We start from the raw sequence: 18,907 nt of genomic DNA, 5'->3' as shown, positions 1-18,907 counted from the left end.
TCTGGCCTCTTTGCACTCAGGCCCCTTCTGATCCTCTGCCCTAAGCATCCACTGATGTGTTCTCAGTCACTATGGTACTATTTCATGTCTATTTTCTTTTCTTCTTTTTCAAATGCTATTGTAAATAGATTTTTTAATTTATTATTATTATTGTTATTATTATTATTATTGTTGTTGTTATTATTATTATTATTTATACTGAGGATCAGACTCAGAGGTGCTCTACTACTGAGCCACATTCCCAGCCTTTTTTATTTTTTATTTTGAGATAGGTTCTCACTAAGTTGCTCAGGGCCTTGCTAATTTGCTGAGGCTGGCCTTAGGTTTTTGATCTTCCTGGCACACCTTCCCAGTCACTGGGATCACAGGTGCACACCACCATGCCTGGATAGATTTTTTTAATTTTCATATTCAAATTATAGCCTAGCTATAATAATAAACAACATATAAATATCTTTATATTGTTTACTTCTTGTGACCTCACGACATTCACTCACTAGGTTGAGTCGTTCTTATCTAGATTCCTTAGGACTTTCTAGTAAACAATACATTGTCTGTGACTAAAGACAGTTTTACTTTTCCCTTTTTGGCTGTTACTGAACTCTGGCTCCAAAGGTTCATTAAAATGTAAGTTCATATCCAAGAGATAAATGTTGGGGGGGAGAAAGCAGCCATTATTGAGGGTGCTAGCAACCTGGGAGGTAGACTGTTGTCTCCAGAGCCCTTTTCCAAGTCTCTGGGGAAGCAGGGGATACTTATCAAAGGACTAAATTAGAGGTTACATACGTGCAGGAGCTTGAGTCAAGCAGTCCGGTGTTTTGACACCAGCCACAGGGGATAATCTTCTAGTGATAGCCTATGCTTATCTTGAGGGCAAGACGCTCCCCAATGCAGAGAGGCAGCCACATCCTGGGAGAAAGAAAGGCAACAAGAATAAAGCAAGATGGAGTCTGATGGCAGCAGACTTTGTGCCATTTCTTTCTTTTTCTTGCCTTACTGCACTGACTGGGACGTCTAACACAAAATGAATACAGAGCAGACACCTTTGTTCATTGCTAATCTTAGAGTCCAGATAAGCATCTGTTTACTCTTAAGTATGTCAGCTGTAGGTTTATTAGCAACTTTTATCCGATGGAAGAATTCCTTCCTGTTCCCAAATTGCTGAGAGCTTTTTATCAGAAATTATGTTCAACTTCATCAAATGCTTTTTCTGCATCTGTTGACATGATTGTCTGGTTTTCTTCTCCTTCCTTCTGTTGATATGCTGAATTATATTGATTGATTTTCAAATGTTAAGCCAATCTGTCATTCCTGGGACATTTCTCGTTTGGTCGTGTTACTGGATTTGATTGTTCACATTTTGCTAAGGAGTTCTACCCATTTGCCTCCCTGCTATATCTGCAGAGCCTAGAATACCGCTGAGAACAGAGTAAATGCTCAATACGTGTGTTGAATCTGATAGCTTCCTTGACACGGAATTGCTGGGTCACAGGAAGTGTGCTTTTCTATATTTTGACAGATATTGTCAGACTTTCCTCTGAAAATTTCCCAGTCTTCACTCCGATCAACATGCACGCCTGGGAGTTAACAGTGGGCAGTATGGCTCAGCTACACACATGGCGTCATCGCCACACTCCCTCCACTGAGTGATGGGGAACAGGCTGGAGAAGCCCTTGACTTCTCCCAAGCGAGCATAGGGAGGCCTTACAGAGAAGCCAAGCCCTGGGCTGTCTTGCTAGAATTCCAGTGAGGAAGAGGAGGAGGTCCACAAGGTTCAGAGGGAGTCTGGCCCGCAGAAGGGGAGCAGCCTAGGTGGCAGAAACAGCACATTCAAAGGCACAGATGCTGAAAGATTGTTGCATCAGCCACCAACTAGTCGTGTGACCTTGGACAAATCTATCCTGCATATCCACACAAAGGGAATGACAACAACAGGGCTGCCAACACAGTGAGTACCCAGTGAGATAACACACAGAGACCTTGGGAAACCTCTAATGTGAAGGCACTGTTACTATTGACATGGAGGTGGGCAGGCCTGTTGTGTGTCCAGCTGAGCACCAGATGGACAATCCCTGGGAAAAGAAAGCAGGAGGCCAGCGCTAACTTGGAGTCAGCAGCCTAGGTCTTAGCCTCCAACACCAGCCAAGGTAAGGGCTGTGCGCCCACCATGGCATCTCCTGATTCAGAATCCTGCGTAGAGGGGAGCAGCTTGGTTAACAGCCTGGCAGAACTCTCCTTAGGCTCCCCTGCTGCCTCATAAGTCATCTTCAGGTAAGGTGAACACTGACTTCCTAAGTGACTTAAGCAAGGGGTTTAGTAGATTCAGGAAACACGACCACATTTCCCTTTTTTTCCTTTCCTTCCTTCTTTCCTTTTCCCTCATATACAGAGCACTAGCATGGCTTCCCTCTTTCTAGGCCTGGGAGCAATGGCTTTAATATAGAGCAATCACTGTATTTGCATTTTGGATGACTGTGCCTGGGAGTTATTTCTGAAGAGTTCCCATAATCAAATACAGATTGGCTGCTGGCTTCTGTTTGCTCACAGCTCCCTTCCTGCTTGGGCTCTCTGTTTACACACAGCAAGCACATCTAGCAGCTTGAGCTAGTCAAGGTGCTGCTTTCAGCAGCTCCAGGAAGGAGAACACAAAGAGTTGGTGTTATTCGCCAACAGACTATAAAGGGTAAAGACTAAAGGGCTACAGACCAAAGGGGTAAAGTTGTGGCCTGTGAGAACAGGAGATTTTTGGGTTTTGTTTCCCCCTGCAAAGTCGGTAAAGTCCATGCAGACCTGAAACCCCTAGCAGTAGTGGAGGGAACACAGAGAAACAGGTAGATTTGGAGAATTTTAGAAGCTAGAAGAGCCAGGGGTGCATGGAGGCCCCCGCGGCTGCCTGAGGTCAGTGGGCTGTTGAGAGAAAGGAGGAGAGAGTCTAAGGAAAAAGGAGTTTCTGGCACTAGTCCCTGTGCAGACTGGCAGTCACCATCAGAACAGGAAATGGAGAGGTTGAGCAGGTTTGGAGGAGGGGAAGAACGATCAGTTCAATATGGGACATTTACTAATTAGTTCCTTGGGCATTACCAGGCAGCAAGAACCATGTCAGGAACAATCGTTGAGCAAGAAAAAAACAAGTTCCTGCTCTCCTGAAGCCCACCTTCCAGGGTGGGAAGGGCAATCTAAATATATCAACAAAGTCAATGCAGAAGCCCAGGTAAGGATATTCAGTGGAGTCATGAGATAGACTCTGCTGCAAGGGTAACCAGAGAAGGCTCCACCCAGCCAGCCCAGGAGATAAAATGCCAGGCTGAGTTTGACAGCGACTCAAGAAGTACAAGTAGAGAAACAGTTTAGATGTATCAGTCTGGACTGGAGAAGATCAAAAAAAGTCAAAAAGCACATTGCTAAATACAACACTATGTGATACTATTTGTAAATCAAAAAGTGTTGTATATCTAAATGTACAAAATGATGAGCTGAGGTGTAGCCCGGTGGTAGAATGCTTGGCTAGCACGGGTAAGGTCCAGGGTTCGATCCCCAGCACTGCAAACACAGGCACACACAAAATATTTAGGATGCACTGGGAGGTCAGTCTATTTAAAAGATCATTTAAGCTGGGTGTATTTGTATAATTCTTTGCACACGTAAAAATCACAAAGTTAACTTTTTAAAACGGCGAGGTCAAGGGCCTGGTTACGCTTGCCCAGTGCGACTTCGCCGCCTGGGAGCTGGTACCAGGCAGCTGCTGCCAGTTCCCACTTCATCCACTCGGTGGCCTAGGCCCGCCTGGGGGCTGACCCCGCCCCAGCCAGGGAGGTCTCCCCGCCCACATCCTCCTGCTGCCCAATAGGCGCGCGGGATCCGGGCCCACACCTCCGCCGCACCCCGCCTCCGACTCGCGCCGCGGAGTAACGTCACGGCCCAGCCCCCGCCACGTGACGGCCGCGCGCCGGGTTCTCGTTGGCCGCCGGGTTCTCGCCGCAGAGGCCGGTGAGGCACCGGCGGCGACGCCGCGGGGGTTGCGGGACTGCGGAGCCCGCGTGCGCATGGAGGCCCCGGCGGCCGCCTGAGGACAGCGGGCGAGAAGACCGGGCGACCTCGCGCATCCCTCGAGCGGCTGCGGCGGGCCGCAGAGCCGGCGCGGCCATGGCGACCGGCACCCAGCAGAAGGAGAACACGCTGCTTCACCTCTTCGCCGGCGGGTGAGCCTTCGGCCGAGCCCGCGCGCCCCGCCGCCCCGGCCTCTCGGCCCCCGCCGCGGCTTCCTCGGGGGGGCTTAGCGCGGTCCTCAGGGAGGGTCCCGGCGGCCGGGCGGCGGCGCCGGGGGAGGGGTCGGGGCCTCTTCCCCACCCCCACCCCGACGCGTCGCGCGGGGGCGGTTTTACCCCGCGCACGTCCCCCGGCTCGGAGGCCAGGCATTTTCTCCTAAACAATTAGTGGCCCGTGAGTGTCGCCCAGGGCGGCTGGCCTCCTCGCCGGCCACGCCATGCTCCCTGTCCATCTGGATTCTCTTCCGTGGCCTGTCGCCCGAGACCAGCGTTTCGGGCCCTGGGCACACTTGCCGATGCTCAGGTCTGCCCTGGGGTTCTCGGGGTAGCTGGTGCAGAGGTAATTCAGAGGGTCAGGGGCTGCAGGTGATGGGCATCATCAGCAAGGGCCTGGAAGGCAGCGATGCCAGCCAGCAACACGTGGGAGGGTTAACCGAGGAACCTCAGGAGATGGCTGGGTCGCGAAGGTGTGCCTGTGTGTTCAATTGTATGGGACGGGAGCTGACGTCCCCCAACCCCCATAGAACTAGAAACGTTTTTGAGTATGAGGAATTTTTAAAAATCTCGGCTGGTGGCATTGGGCCCTTTTGGTTTCTTCCAGATATTTGGAGTCTTATTTGAGAACCTCACAGGCCTAGCACGAAGGTTTTTCAGTATAGGACATTTTGCATAAAACAGATTATCCTGGGTTATCATCTTGAGTGTTTTGGTTTCAGCTTGGACTGATACCTAGACATATTCCCCATTACAAACAATTATAGTTAAGAAACTCACCTGTAAGTGTTTCTGCATTTTTTTGTACTTTTATTTTATGCCATTACTTATTTTTCCAATTAGACAATTTTGGTGGTTCCTCGAAGGAAGAATTTCTCATTCATCTCTCTTCTGTCATTCCCTCAACCCCTTCCCAGTATGTCTCCATGGATATTTCCTTTGAGAGGAACAGAGGAAGGATCCTTAATAGACTATAAATTTGTCATTCCTGAGAACTTTTAAAAAGTTGGCCACATTTTAAAGTGTGGCTTTAAAAACATCTCATACATTTTTAAAGCCAAGTAGGAGAATTTTTTTTTTAAATGAAATCATGCTCAGTGATTTTTGATTTACTGTTTTGAGTGAAGTGTTCATTTTAAGTTTTTCTTTGTATTCCAAACTGGAAGAGTTGTATGCTCTGGAGCAGCCTAGCTGCTGAGATTCACTGTGTAATTGATGGCCCTGTCTTGATGAATCTCCCCATGCGCCCTTCATAGTGCCCTCTGGCTGCCTATTCTCCTGCTGGAGTGTCAGGCTTTTACCTTGTGATGGCAAAAAACTTCAGTGGGCAGCACCGCCAGGAGGACTGATTAGGTAGTTTATTAGGGTAGCACCTAATAAACTATGGGATTTAACATACTTCAGTTCCTTCATCAGTAGCATTTTGGGATTACTTGCAGATTCAAGAAAGAAATCTTCAAAGGGGATGTTTCCAGATCCATCTAGTATTCTAATATAATTGACTTCAGTCTCTTTTCGGGTGGAACCTGAAAGGAGCTGAGTGTAGAACGGGCACGGTATATAGTTACTGTAGTCAGGCAGGCTGACTCACCTAGTCAACTCTCATTAAGCTGGCACCTTTCCAAAGAACTAAGTTCAGCTCCTTTAGAAGCCTTTTGAAAAGAAGTCAGGGCCCTTTTGAAATTGTCACATTTCTCCTGTTTATTAAACAGCTTTCAGAAGGTATTATAATGCCAAGCAAATTTAATGCTATCACTAATTAATGATATTGAACAAATATTTTTGTTAGGTTTAACAGGCTTCTGAATAGATGGAAATTAATTTTAGAACCTGGAAAATGAAAACTGCACCAAAACAGCTCATAGTGTTTGAAATTTCTTAGATTTATTTTTTTTAAAAGATACTTTCTTGGATTCTTTGCAAAGAAGAAAATACTCTTGTATTAACCTGTAATCACATTTTGAATATGGTATGTTGCCTTTTAAGAGATCAGGAAGAAAAGCCACCCACAAACCAATACCTAGAAGTGAACACATTGTAAAAGCTTCCCTGCCTGAATATATGTCTCAAATACAAGTTCAAATTCATTTTTTAAGATAGCTTTGTGTTCTTTAAATTGCTTTCTTCTTAGTACTATTTTGAGTTTTAGGGGCAGCAGGGTAGAATGTCTCTGAGTACAGTTTGCCATAGAACCATATTTTTCTACCATCAATGCTGGACTGTGGAGAAAGCAATGAAGAAGGCAAGCTTAGTGTCTAAACCCAATACTGAAGTCCATTGAGGACATTAGAGTCGTTTACAACAGGGCTGCCTAATATTTGGATGACATTTCTTTCTGATCTCCTATCATTGCTGACTTCTACCATTATAAACAACTGGATATCTTTACAGGTGCATACTTTCTTTATTTTCTTTGGATAAACCAGCAGAGGAACAATTACTGAGTAAAAACATTTTTGGTCCCACCACATCTGTAAACTATCTTAGGTTCATTTCTGCATGAGTAACATCATTCATTTGATGGTATTTAATACCTTTAGGATTTCTGCTTTCTTCCCTTATATGGGTAATACTGTTGTCAAAACAAAGTACTCACACACATTTTATTGTTACTTTTAATCCTTTTCTGCTATTTGAACCATCTCATCAAGAAAAATGTTGAAATACTGTGAAGTGGCCCTTCCCTGTGTAGGCCTGATTTGTCCCCAAAGAATTTGGGGAGGGACTGGGAATATAACTCAGTAGTAGCACACTTGCCTAGCATGCACAAGGCCTGGGGCTGGATTCCTCTACTGCGCACAGAGGATGACTTGGGGATTCTGCTTGTGTATTAGTGTCAGTGATGCCCTTCATCTTCATCACAGTAGCAGGGTGGCGATTAGGAGATCTGCTGGACACCTGAAAATAGCTAGACTAAGCTGATATAGAGATGGAAGACCTGGATTAGACACTTCAGGTCTTATTTTTATGGCATGATTTTTTTGTGTTGAAATTAAATATACTTAACATAGCCTTTAAAATGTATTTTAGTAGGAATATAGTATGTCTTTCAGGTATTAAAATATAAAATCCACAGATATTTTCAAAAATCAGTACTTTGACCCTATTATGGGCAGCTTTTGCTAGGTATACTCTAGTGCTGTATCCCTAGAAGTTTACTCTGTATCAGCCAGTTGTTACTGTTGAAGCCTTGGGGAATACCGAGATATGGTGCAAGTTCATCTATTTTGGGGGGAAACAGTCTACAAAAGAGGCAAGGCTTACTTGAAATGCTTAAAATTTTTTTGATAAAGTATATAGTGTATGCATAATAACTTGATTATACTGTTACGTAACTACTCCTTGTATAAAGCTTATATATGCTGCTAGGAATATAAATTGGCTGATTTTGTCCAGTTTGTTCATACATGTTACAAGCATTTTTAAAAATTGTATGGTATTTGAGTGGGAAATATCCAAAAGAATAGAGGGTACATGAAGGTAGAGAACCATGTTGGTTTTCACTAGAATCTCCTACTATATTTCCAGGTTACAGATGCCCAAATGATATTTCTTTCTCTCTCTCTCTTTTTTTTTTTTTTTTTTTCAGTTTTAGGTGGACACAAAATCTTATTTTTATGTGGTACTGAGGATTGAACCCAGCGCCCCGTGCATGCCAGTCAAGCACGCTACCGCTTGAGCCTCATCCCCAGCCCCCAAACGATATTTCTTAAATGACTGCCCAAGTGAATAAAAGATACTGTGTATCTCACCTGAGGGTATATAGACTGATGTAATTCTGAATTGTCCCAGATAAAGAATAGACTCACCGGGCTGGGGATGTGGCTCAAGCGGTAGTGCGCTCGCCTGGCATGCGTGCGGCCCGGGTTCAATCCTCAGCACCACATACAAACAAAGATGTTGTGTCCGCCGAGAACTAAAAAATAAACATTAAAATTAAAAAAAAAAAAAAAGAATAGACTCACCATGATTATTTATGAATTGCAAATTTGGTTCTGTATTAAGATTTGCTAAAACTGTAGTTATAAGGTAATGGTAATTTGGTTTTGTCTATTTGTAAAAGATATGATTATCTTCATGTTCAGAAAGTACTAGAGTTTTTATTCATTTTGAGTGCTGTTTTCAATTTTCTTTCCAAATGAGATGGAATTCAGGAAATAACTACATCAAAAACTATTTTGCTTTATGTTTTTTTTTTTTTGGTGGTACTGGAAATTGAACCAGGACCTCATGCATGCTGAGAAAGCATTCTACCATAGAGATACATCCCCAACTCAAACTATTTTGCTTTCACTGAGTGAATACATAAAAAATACATAATTAAAATTTCATAAACCTTATCTCAAGTATTCAAGTAAAATTTCTCAATTATAGTATGTACAGAAAAGCAATTAATATTTTTCAAATTGTGACTTCAGAGGTAGCAGCAAAAAGGGCAGAATTATGAGAAGCACCAAAGATTAGAAGGATTGGGTAGTCCTGAGGGTCTGCTTGTTGGTGGAGCCTATTGTACGTGCATGTGAGCCATGCATGTGGAAACCAGTTGGGTAGTGATTGTTACATTAAAGAGCGCTATGGCCTTGACTTTGTCTAGTGTGTGTGTGCACAGGCACAGTAAACAGATTCTTGTTGAAAACATCTGTTTTTTTAATAAATTGTTCTAGTAATTTGAATCTGAGGTAAAAGGTAAAAGTTTGTGAACAATTTTAAAATATTGTGTAGTTCTGTGTGAGCACATAAAAGTGGTAGAAAAACCCAGTGTGTACCTTGTGGCAGGAGTGGAATGCCCTAACTTTGCCCTGCTATAAACCGGAGGAGAGGTGCCTAATCCTCAGGGGGAGAAATCAGGCAAGTGTTATGTGGGTGTAGAAGATAAAAGGTTAATATGCTCTTATGTAATGAACATAAGACTTTAGTTCCGGAAAGGAGGAAAGAAAGAAGGTAGAGAAACAAGGAGCGTAGTTTTATATAACAGGGAACATTAAAAAAATAGAAGCAGTGCAGAAAAAATCTAGTTCATAGATTTTTAGGAAAATTAAGTAAATAGACTTCTAAGCAAAAACGCTCCTGTGACCACTCAGACATGCACTTGAGCTGCTCGTCATGGCCTCACTGCTGCTCTGCTCAGACCCTCATTGTTCGCTTGGAGTGTGCAGTGCCCCAGAGAATTTTTGCTGGACTTTGGCATTGCCAACTAGAGTGATATTACCCTGGGAGCAAAATTAATACCCTGAAAGTTTCCTCATAGCCGTTAGAAGCAGCCTACAGTAAACATTAGTCCTAACTTCTCTTTGGAAGATTATAACATTCAAGCTCCACAAGTGCTTTCTTGAGAAGTATGAGCATAATTATTCTATTTTTTGGCTAGGCTTGTTTAGGAGGCTTTCAGTTGTAAGTCTAGAAAATTTAATTCCCACTGGCTTAATTATTGGTACATACACCAAACTGTAGAGGAAGGACAGGCTTCAGGGAAGGACTCGTCTAATCAGCTGACAGTGTCGCCATGGAACCCACCTGTGCCTGCTCTGACTCCCCGGAATGTCTACTCGATGGTGGGGTTGGTTGCTGCCTGGACACAAAGTGGCTTCCAGCAGCTCCTCTGCCTCCCGCCCCTGAACAGGTCTGGAGTTTCATTCTCCTTGGACCCACACCATCTCCAAACTGGTCATTTAGAAGCTTGGGCTGAATCACGTGCCCTTCTCTGAACAGACAGCCTACCCAAGTGGATGGTGTTTTGTTGAGGGGTATGAGTGAGTCAGGGCTAAAAGGAGAAACAAATGAGGATCTGAGGGATGGGTGCAGGAAGCAGCCTGCAGTGCCCGCTGCTTGGGTTCTGCTGTCTCCAGATGTGTTGTCCATTTTTTTGTTCTGAAACAGAGTTTCTCAACCTTAGGTAATTATTTTGAGGGGAGAGGATGTCCTGTGCATGGGAGGATGTTGAGCAGCTTTTTGGCCTCTACTTACTACGTGGTAGTAAAAACTTCCCAACACCTGTTTCTCCTGTATGTGTTTTGGTTTGTTTTCATGTTTTGTGATGCTGGGGATTGAACCCCAAGGGACCTCTACCACCAAGCTGCATCCCCAGCTCTTTTTTTAAATTTATTTTTTATTTCAAGACAGGGTTTTGCTAAATTGCCAAGACCAGCCTCCAACTTGTGATCCTCCTGCCTCCGCCTCCTGAGGGATTACAGGCATAATCACTGTATGTGGCTTCTACCCCCATTTCAACACCATAATATTTTCACACATCGCCAAATGTCATTGAGGGTGGGGGCAAAATTGCCCAGGCTTGGAACATTGGTCTAGAATAGTGGTTTCAAGTTTTGATCACACAGGCCTATGATTGAAATGTTTACTCTGCCCTATTTTATACATATAAAATGTATACACAAATTTTATAAATTAAATGGAGATTAGAAATAAAATCTTTCATCTTTTCTTGTTACTAATTGAACTTGGGCACTTTACCATTGAATCACATCCCTTACCTTTTTGTTTGAAACAGGATCTGGTGAAGTTGCTGAGGCTGACCCTAGACCTGTAATCCTCCTGTCTTTGCTTCCCAAATTGCTGGGAATACAGGCACATGCCACCATTCCCTGTTGAAATTGTATTTCTTTCTGTACGTGAGTGGGTCTTTACAGTGGAGGACATACCCCACTTTGGAGATTAATGGTCTAAAATATTGCTATTCAGTCAGATTAGTCAGCTCCCCAATTACGTGATGCTAAGTCTGTGTCACTATGTAAGTGGACATTGAATGTGACTTTTCCCATTGTCTGAGCATGGCTACTAGGACACTCAAATGAACCAAATAAACCTAGTCTTAGAAAGAGGTACTAGAGTCTTCCTGCTGCCATTGACCACTCCACCCACACACTGTGTATGCAGAGAAGAAAATCCATGACTGTCAACGTTGGGTCCTGTTGAGTACTAAGAACATCTTACTGTCCCTGTCCCCTACTCTGTCCTCCGGTCTGGGCTGCAGAGTGAGGGAGCTCTCAAGGCAGAAAGACTAGAAGCTTGCTCTGGGGCTGTTTGCTTCCTGCAGGTGGGAAGCTGCTGCGTCCTGTGAGCCAGCAGGGTGAGAAGGGGCTGAGGAAAGCCAAGCTGACCGGCTCCATTGGCTTCTTGTCGAGGAGCACGTGAGCCAGAGGGAAGGGAAGGCACTATTGCTACCCAAGTCTCCAGGCCAAGTAAGGCAGAAAAGAGGTTGAGGGGAGGAGCTACTGTTGAGACCCGAGGAGGGGTGTCCCATGTCAGGGCTTGGTGAGTGGGTTGAGTACCAGTTGCACTGAAATTGTAACATTTTCTGGGGCAACATTTCAGTACAGCACACAGCTGGATGGACCCCCAATAAGACAAGACCACATCTCTTCTCCCTGCCCCCAAGCCCAGAGAACCATAAATCAAAGGGAAAAAAGTGACAGAGCAAGCCAAGTCCCCACATGCCACAAGTTTGCCTGGCAGTAGAAGAGGGAAATTTGAAGTTGATCAGAGATGGAAGTGTCAGTGGGACTGTGTTGGAAAAACTGAAAGTTACGGAAAAGTCTGGAAACTGCCCATGCCATTGAAAGGAAAGAGGAGTTCAGTGAGCACAGCTGAAAGCCATGGGTAAGGGACCAGTGACAGGACCAGTGCCTGTGTCCTTTCTGAATTGAGACTCCAGAGAAGCTGGGTTAACACTGTGCAGCACAGTGGAACACAGGGCGGCAGAGCCCAGTGTGCAGCCAGGTGGTGTTTGTACTGAGGAATCTGGACAGCGGGGAGAGCTTTTCTACAAAGAATATGGTTTGTTGTGATCCAAAGTGCCTGGGTCCCAGATATTTTTAGAAAAAGTAAATATTTATGATTGTGTGTGTGTGGTGCTGGGAACGAAACCCAGGGCCTTCAAACACTCTCTGCCATTGAGCTAAGCCCAGCCCTATGATTCAATATTTTTAGAAAACTTTGGAAGGCCATGATAAATAAGTATTTTATCTTCTCAGATTGATGAATGTCTTGTCCATGTTGGTTCATGAAAAAAGAAAAAGGAGTTCCACTGAAAGAAACTAATAGGAAATGTTTTAAATTTCTGGATTAGGAGGGCCCTCTGGGAATTGAACCTAGGAGTGCTTAACCACTGAGCCACATCCCCAGCACTTTTTTTTTTTTTTGAAGCAGGGCCTTGCTAAGTTGCCCAGCCTGGCCCTGAACTTGCCATCCTCCTGCCTGAGCCTCACCAGTCACTGGGATTACAGGCATGTGCTAATATGTCCAGCTGGGAAGATCTTATTTGCAAATTTTTTTTTTTTTAAAGAGAGAGAGAGAGAGAATTTTAATATTTTATTTTTTAGTTATTGGCGGACACAACATCTTTGTTTGTATGTGGTGCTGAGGATCGAACCTGGGCCGCACGCATGCCAGGCGAGCGCACTACTGCTTGAGCCACATCCCCAGCCCTTATTTGCAAATTTTTAGTTAAAGATTATAACTTGTTTTCATCTAATTGAGTACTACAGTGAATTTGTATCTGACACAAATGACTTAAAAATATCCTTTGGACAGGTCATGTTATGGTTTGGGTGTGAGGTGTCCCCGAAAAGCTCACGTTTGAGAAATGCAAGAAGGTTCGGAGGAAAAATGATTGGGTCATAGCCCTAACCTAATCAGTGAATTAATCCCTGATGACATTAATGGAGAGGCGGCGACTAGAGACCGGAGACAGATGGCTTGAAGACGTGGTTCACTGGGGCCTGGCTACAGGGTACATAGTTTGTATCTGGCGAGTGGAGCCTCTCTGCTTTCTGATCTTCCTGTGAGCTGGATCCCTCTGTCACACTCTTCTGCCATGATGTCCTGCCTCACCTCAAGCCCTGAAGAATGGAGCCTGCCATCCATAGATTGAGACTTCTGAAACTGTGAGCCCCTAAAATAAACTTTTCTTCCTCAAATTGTTCTGGTCAGGTCCTTTAGTCACAGCAGTGATAAAGCTGACTAAAATAGGTCACTTCTAAGACATTTTTTTTAATATTTATTTTTGAGTTGTAGTTGAATGAGTATCTTTATTTTATTTAATGTGGTTCTGAGGATCGAACCCAGGGCCTCGCCCATGCTAGGCGAGCGCTCTGCCCCTGAGCCCCAGCCCAGCCCCAGCCTCTGAGACGTTTTTCCAGCAGGAGAGTTGAGGCCCGCCTGGCAGCAGCATTTTGTTCATCATGCACTGCAGGGCTCTGTGCAGTGCTTCCTGTTGCTCCTTTGCTTGCTCTGACACTGACACTGCATCCTCCCTGCCTTGTAGTTGAAGCTGCTGAGCCTGCAAGTGCCCGGCTCTGGTCTTTTTGTCACCATCAGGCCTTGCACCAAAGTGGCAGGGTACAACATAAGAAAGTGGTTGCAGTGCTTAGTGTGTGGCCTCCCACCTCAGAGAGGTCACTCACTATCAGGAGGCAGCTTTGTCTACAGACTGCTTCCTGCTGGTCATCTTCCATCAGTGGCATAGATTTGGATGACACTTGGACAAAGTCAGGAGTGCAGCTGACTGAGGGACAAAGTGAAGGTGGTTGACCTGTATCTGATTTGAACTTTATGACTTTCTGATAAAAGAATTTAAACAGAAGATTTTATTTTTTTAAAAAAGCTTCTTTTGGTCACATGTAGTTGGGTTGTTCACCATAAATCGACTTCAGATATTTCTTTTTGTTTTTTTTAGTTGTAGTTTGGACACAATACCTTTATTTTATTTATTTTTATGTGGTGCTGAGGATCGAGCCCAGCACCTCATACATGCTGCGGGGGCGCTCTACCACTGAGCCCCAGCCCCCAGATATTTCTTTATCTTACTCTGTAACATGTAATTTTTCCAGTATTTTTAAGTGTGTGTGTGTGTGTGTGTGTTTATATATATTAGTTATAGGTAGTCACAATACCTTTTATTTTTATGTGGTGCGGAGGGTCAAACCCAGTGCCTCACATACACTAGACAAGCGCTCTACCTCTGAGCCACAAACCCAGCCCATTTTTTCCAGTATTTTGAAAATATTGGAAAGTAAGTTTTTGAAGTTTTTATGCATCAGGTGTGTGTGTCACTGGCCTTCAAAGCCATAGCCTCTTGCCCTTCAGGCAGCAAGTTACGCCCCTGCCTACCTATTGGACTTCTTTAAGCATGTAGTTAGTATTATAATGGAGAAGAGTCATTTATTTTGTATGACTAGGCATGGGTTAGAAAGTTAGTATTTTCCAACCTCTTTTTAAAACTGCTCCCTGTTATCCTGTTATTTTATTTTATTTTTTTTTGGATACAGCCTAGTGCTAAGCACAAATTATACAGACCAATATTAAGTAAAACTCAAAATTCTTCTTCTTCTTGTTTTTTTTTTTTTTTGTGTGTGTGTGTGTGTGTGTGTGTGCGCGCGCGTGCGCGCTCGCGCCAAGGTGCTTAAGCACTGAGCCACATCCCCAGCCCATTTGGTATTTTATTTAGAGACAAGATCTCAATGAGTTGCTTAGCACTTCACTATTGCTGAGGCTGGCTTTGAACTCACAGTCCTGCCCCAGCCTCCTGAGCCCCTAGAATTACAGGCGTGTGCCACCACGCCCAGCTCAAAATACCCTCTTGATTAAAAAAATCCATGAGAGTTTTACAAAGTCTGAGTTAACTAACAAAGCTAATATATAGTAGTATAACCAAACTAACAATACTTGCTTTCTTACCATAAATATCCCACAAGAGGGTATCTTAGCATAGGGGACCTGGATAGGGGTTTGGGTTGAATGACTTGGAGACTTTGAAAAAGTATATAAGCTTGTGGAGAGCCACGTTGCCTTTAGTACAGGGCTTCATCAGTTTCTGTCCTCCTGCTTCCCTGTTCTGCTTGTGATCCTCCAAAGTGCTTTTGTGATTGATGGGCTTGGGCCCTCAGTTCAGAAACCACCCTTGTAGGTAGCAGTTTAGGATTTGTCCTCATTGTGACTTAAACCAGGTTTACCTAACCAGCCCCCACTGGCTCTGTCCTCTTCTCCCCCATCTGTACATTTCTGTCTCCTGACATTTGGGTTCCTCCTTGTGAAATAGGGCTGATTATTCCTGCCTCTGAAGATTGTCAGAGGACTGAACGTTTGTCACAAACCATCCCTGGGCTGATGGCAGCAGTGCTGTTGGTTAGCAGATGGCTTTCAATGCTGCTTGCTCCGTGGAGCTTCAGGCTCCTGATCTGCGTCCTGCTTGGAGATTTGACTTCATTGGTTACCCCAGTTGTGTGGGAGGGCCTGGGATGCTTCTAGATTTCCCCCGCCTAACCCTGTGTTGGTGAAGCTGTAGTGGAGCCGGGGAGCTAGCGGGAGTACTGCACAGTGCCAGCTCCTGTCCTTCCGAGCTTAGCCTGTCCCAGTCTGAGATGCCAATGCAGCATCATTCTGATTGAACCTCCTTGAGTGCCAGGCCCACAGCGGCTCACTGCAAGTGCAGGTGGCAGGGGGTGGAAGGTAAAGGGTGAATGCTCTTCCCAGTTATTTAGGTGCCTTTTAAAAACATTCCCCGTGAAATCTCAAATGAATAAGTACCATTTGAGATCTCACTGGGAGGAATGCAGGGTCCTGACCTTGAGGATCATCCTGCTCTAGAGTCACATTTTTCAAGGAGGAAAGCCTGCATCCCTGGTGGTATGGGTGGTGGCATTAGATGGTACTTGACATTGTTCATTATAACTAGCTTATCAAACGTGATTCATGGATCCTGTTATGTAAAAGAAGATTGAAGTAGGTGTTTTAAGATAAACGAGTTACTGGGTTACAGGTGTGTGCCACTGCACCCGGCCAGGACCCCATTTTCAAAGGGATAAAAGGGCAACAATGGGGTAAGGTGAAGTGATTTGTTTTAAACAATTTTCTGCTGGCCCTGATAGTTACACAAGTTGTTTTGATTGGTGCTGGAGTCTGTTCCCAAATCAAAGTATACACAATTGCTTGCTAGGAAGCTAACTTGAGGGGATCATTAGTAAGCAGTAAGTAAATTAGATTTTAATAAAGATCCATATTGTCATAAACATGGAATTTTGCAATAGTGCCATTACCTGAATATTTGGTTTCTTCTCTTCCAGGTGTGGGGGCACAGTTGGTGCTATTTTCACTTGCCCACTAGAAGTCATTAAGACCAGGTTACAGTCTTCAAGACTCGCTCTCCGGACCGTCTATTATCCTCAGGTTCATCTGGGGACCATTAATGGAGCTGGAATGGTGAGACCGACATCGGTGACACCTGGACTCCTACAGGTTCTGAAGTAAGTTCTGTCCTGCACAGTCCTCTCTGCTTTTGCCACCGCACGCTTCTGTTCTGCTGTCAGGACAGGATGTTCATCAAGCCCATCAGATGGAATGGTCTGTCTGCACAGTCTGTAGTCCTATTTAAGAACTAGTATTTGTGGTGGTGGCGGGGAGTACTGAGGATTGAACCCAAGGGTACTCTACCTCTGAGGTACATCCCCAGTTCCATTTTTTGCTGGTTTTTTTTGAGACAAGGTTTCGCCCAAGTTACCTAGGTTAGCCATGAACTTGCAATCCTGCCTCAGCCTTTCGAGTAGCTGGGATTACAGGTGTGTGCCACCACATCCATCAAGAACTAGGATTCTTTATAACACCTTTGAACCCTGACCTTGTGCCCTTGGCCGCAGGGATACTGCTGTGCATGTGATCATCATCCAGGGACAGTTGAGTAAACCAAACTACAAAGCAAACTGAAACCATGTTTAAATTGTTACATCAGATTATTGCTGTTGCTCAAATCTTTTAAGGGCTAACAAGGGAATAAAGGGATAAAATCTTTTTAATTGACAAGATATGGGTTGTATTTTTAAGAGTAACTGATATGCAAATGAAATGTTTTTGAATTTCACATTTTATTTAGAAATAAGTTATAGAAAATTTTGTTTTAGTGCTAGACTAGCTGCCCTCTATTATTTTTGTTGTAGGAACAGTATATCATTTGCTTGCTTACAAAGTAGCTAAATATTTCTAAATTGAATTTAGGATACAGTCTCTAACATTAAAGCAAAATAAAAGATTCAGAAGAGCATTTGACAGTCTGTTTTTTTAGCTTATGATCTGTACTTTTTTAAGAAGAGATATTTAGGGCTGAAGTTGTAGCTCAGTGGTAGAGTGCTTGCCTAACGTGTGAGGCACTGGGTTCAATCTTTAGCACCACATAAATAAATCTACAACTAAAAAAAATTTTTTTTAAAGAGATGTTTAATAAATAATAGTTAAATTTAACTGAGCTTGATATTCAGACCTCTGGAACTTATCCTTGGAAAAAATGTATCAGGAAAGAAATTGCTGTTTGTTCCTGTAGAGATTTAGTCAGGAAACCTTAGAGAAAGAAGCAGTAACTGGAGATGCTCTGGCCTAACACACACACACTCGGTACTTAGGCAGGTTCCAGCCACAGCTTAGATGTGGAATGTGTGCTTGGTTTGTTCTTAGGTACATTTTGTTTGTAAAACCTACCTGTGCAGCACTCAGACGTCCCTGCCAAACATGATAAAGGGTGCATCGAGCTTACTGAGCAGAGCCCAATGACATGACCGCCTGCTGGGGACCAGGTCACACGTGAGAGTCAGAAACCCCCTCAAGGAAGGGAGACCTTCTCCAGAACAGTCCAAGTAATCTGTTATTTAAGTTAAACATTGAAGGTGGAGCGGAGACCCAACTGGGAGGAGATTTTGGTCAGGCACAAGGAAAATAGAATCCAGTGCCATGGAGGTGGATATGAACCTCAGCCAAGACACACAGCCACTGCTGTCCTCAGTGGCTTTGATTACACTTCCCATTGGCTTGTTCTGTTCACAGCAGAGGCAGACACTGGGTCCAGGTGACACCTTTCATCTAAGGAGCATGCAGTGTCCAGCAGTGAAATGATTTACCCACTTTGTTAGCTTTCTTACAGACTTCCTCACACATGCTTGCTCAGTTATGTGTGACTGCTGAGTTTAGGTTTAATGTACCCGGCAGTATTGCCCAAAAGTTGTGAGTATCAATGGGGTTGAGCCTGTAATATTAATGGGCATGTTTCTGTTTTAAGTTCTATAAGATATATTATATTCCACATCTCCAATATCTTGTGTGTCTCATCTCCAGTAATTCCTACCTCCCCCATATATGTCCCCAAGTAGGATAATCATTTATCAAAAATGTAACCTAAAGGAAAAGGGCTACTCTGTCTCTTAAAATATAGAAGCATCTTCCACACTACACACAAACATTTTTGTTGTGGACCTACAACATTCATTGGTTGATATAACCACAGTACCAAATAATGAAATATCACATGTAGATACTTTTTAAACTACTTAATACTACATCAAAATATATTTTTAAAAAAAGAAGTAAAATTTTAACTTGTTGGAAAACCATCTGTGAAGCAGATTTTTTGTCTGAGAACTGTTTTATTCAGTTCCATCTCCTAAGCCTGATACATATATGTTTTGAGATTCTGCTATACAGCTCAGCTGATGTTATGGCTTCAAACTAATAAAAGTCCACTTTCATGTAGTAGTATTTCTTTGTCTTCACAACCACCTTAAGGTATTCTCTCTCAGGCCTACTATTGCCTGTTGTTACAGATGAGGACATACAGATCAGAAGTTAAAAGAGGTACACCAAAGTCATGTTTGATG

The 18,907-nt window shown here is 43.8% G+C and overlaps 1 protein-coding gene across 2 annotated transcripts in view; it reads left to right on the top strand.

Moving 5' to 3' along the window:
• Nucleotides 1–3,972: 3,972 nt before the first annotated feature.
• The window catches only part of Slc25a33 (solute carrier family 25 member 33), a 30,586-nt gene continuing 15,651 nt past the window's right edge, over nt 3,973–18,907 (top strand). The window contains exons 1-2 of one of the 2 annotated variants that reach the window (XM_046424773.2): nt 3,973–4,199; nt 16,337–16,516. In XM_046424773.2, the coding sequence (XP_046280729.1) occupies nt 4,144–4,199; nt 16,337–16,516 (236 nt within the window). In that variant the 5' untranslated portion in view covers nt 3,973–4,143. Of the gene's footprint in view, nt 4,200–12,850; nt 13,160–16,336; nt 16,517–18,907 lie in introns of those variants that run through there. The other variant, XM_046424774.2, reaches the window with a different exon arrangement.

The sequence above is a fragment of the Marmota monax genome, unplaced genomic scaffold (assembly GCF_021218885.2).
Source record: "Marmota monax isolate L192 unplaced genomic scaffold, Marmota_monax_Labrador192_F-V1.1 WCK01_AAM20220418_F8-fsc00080, whole genome shotgun sequence".
NCBI lineage: Eukaryota > Metazoa > Chordata > Mammalia > Rodentia > Sciuridae > Marmota > Marmota monax.
Note: the sequence above shows the minus strand (reverse complement) of the source record. Positions and strands in the feature narration are given on the sequence as shown.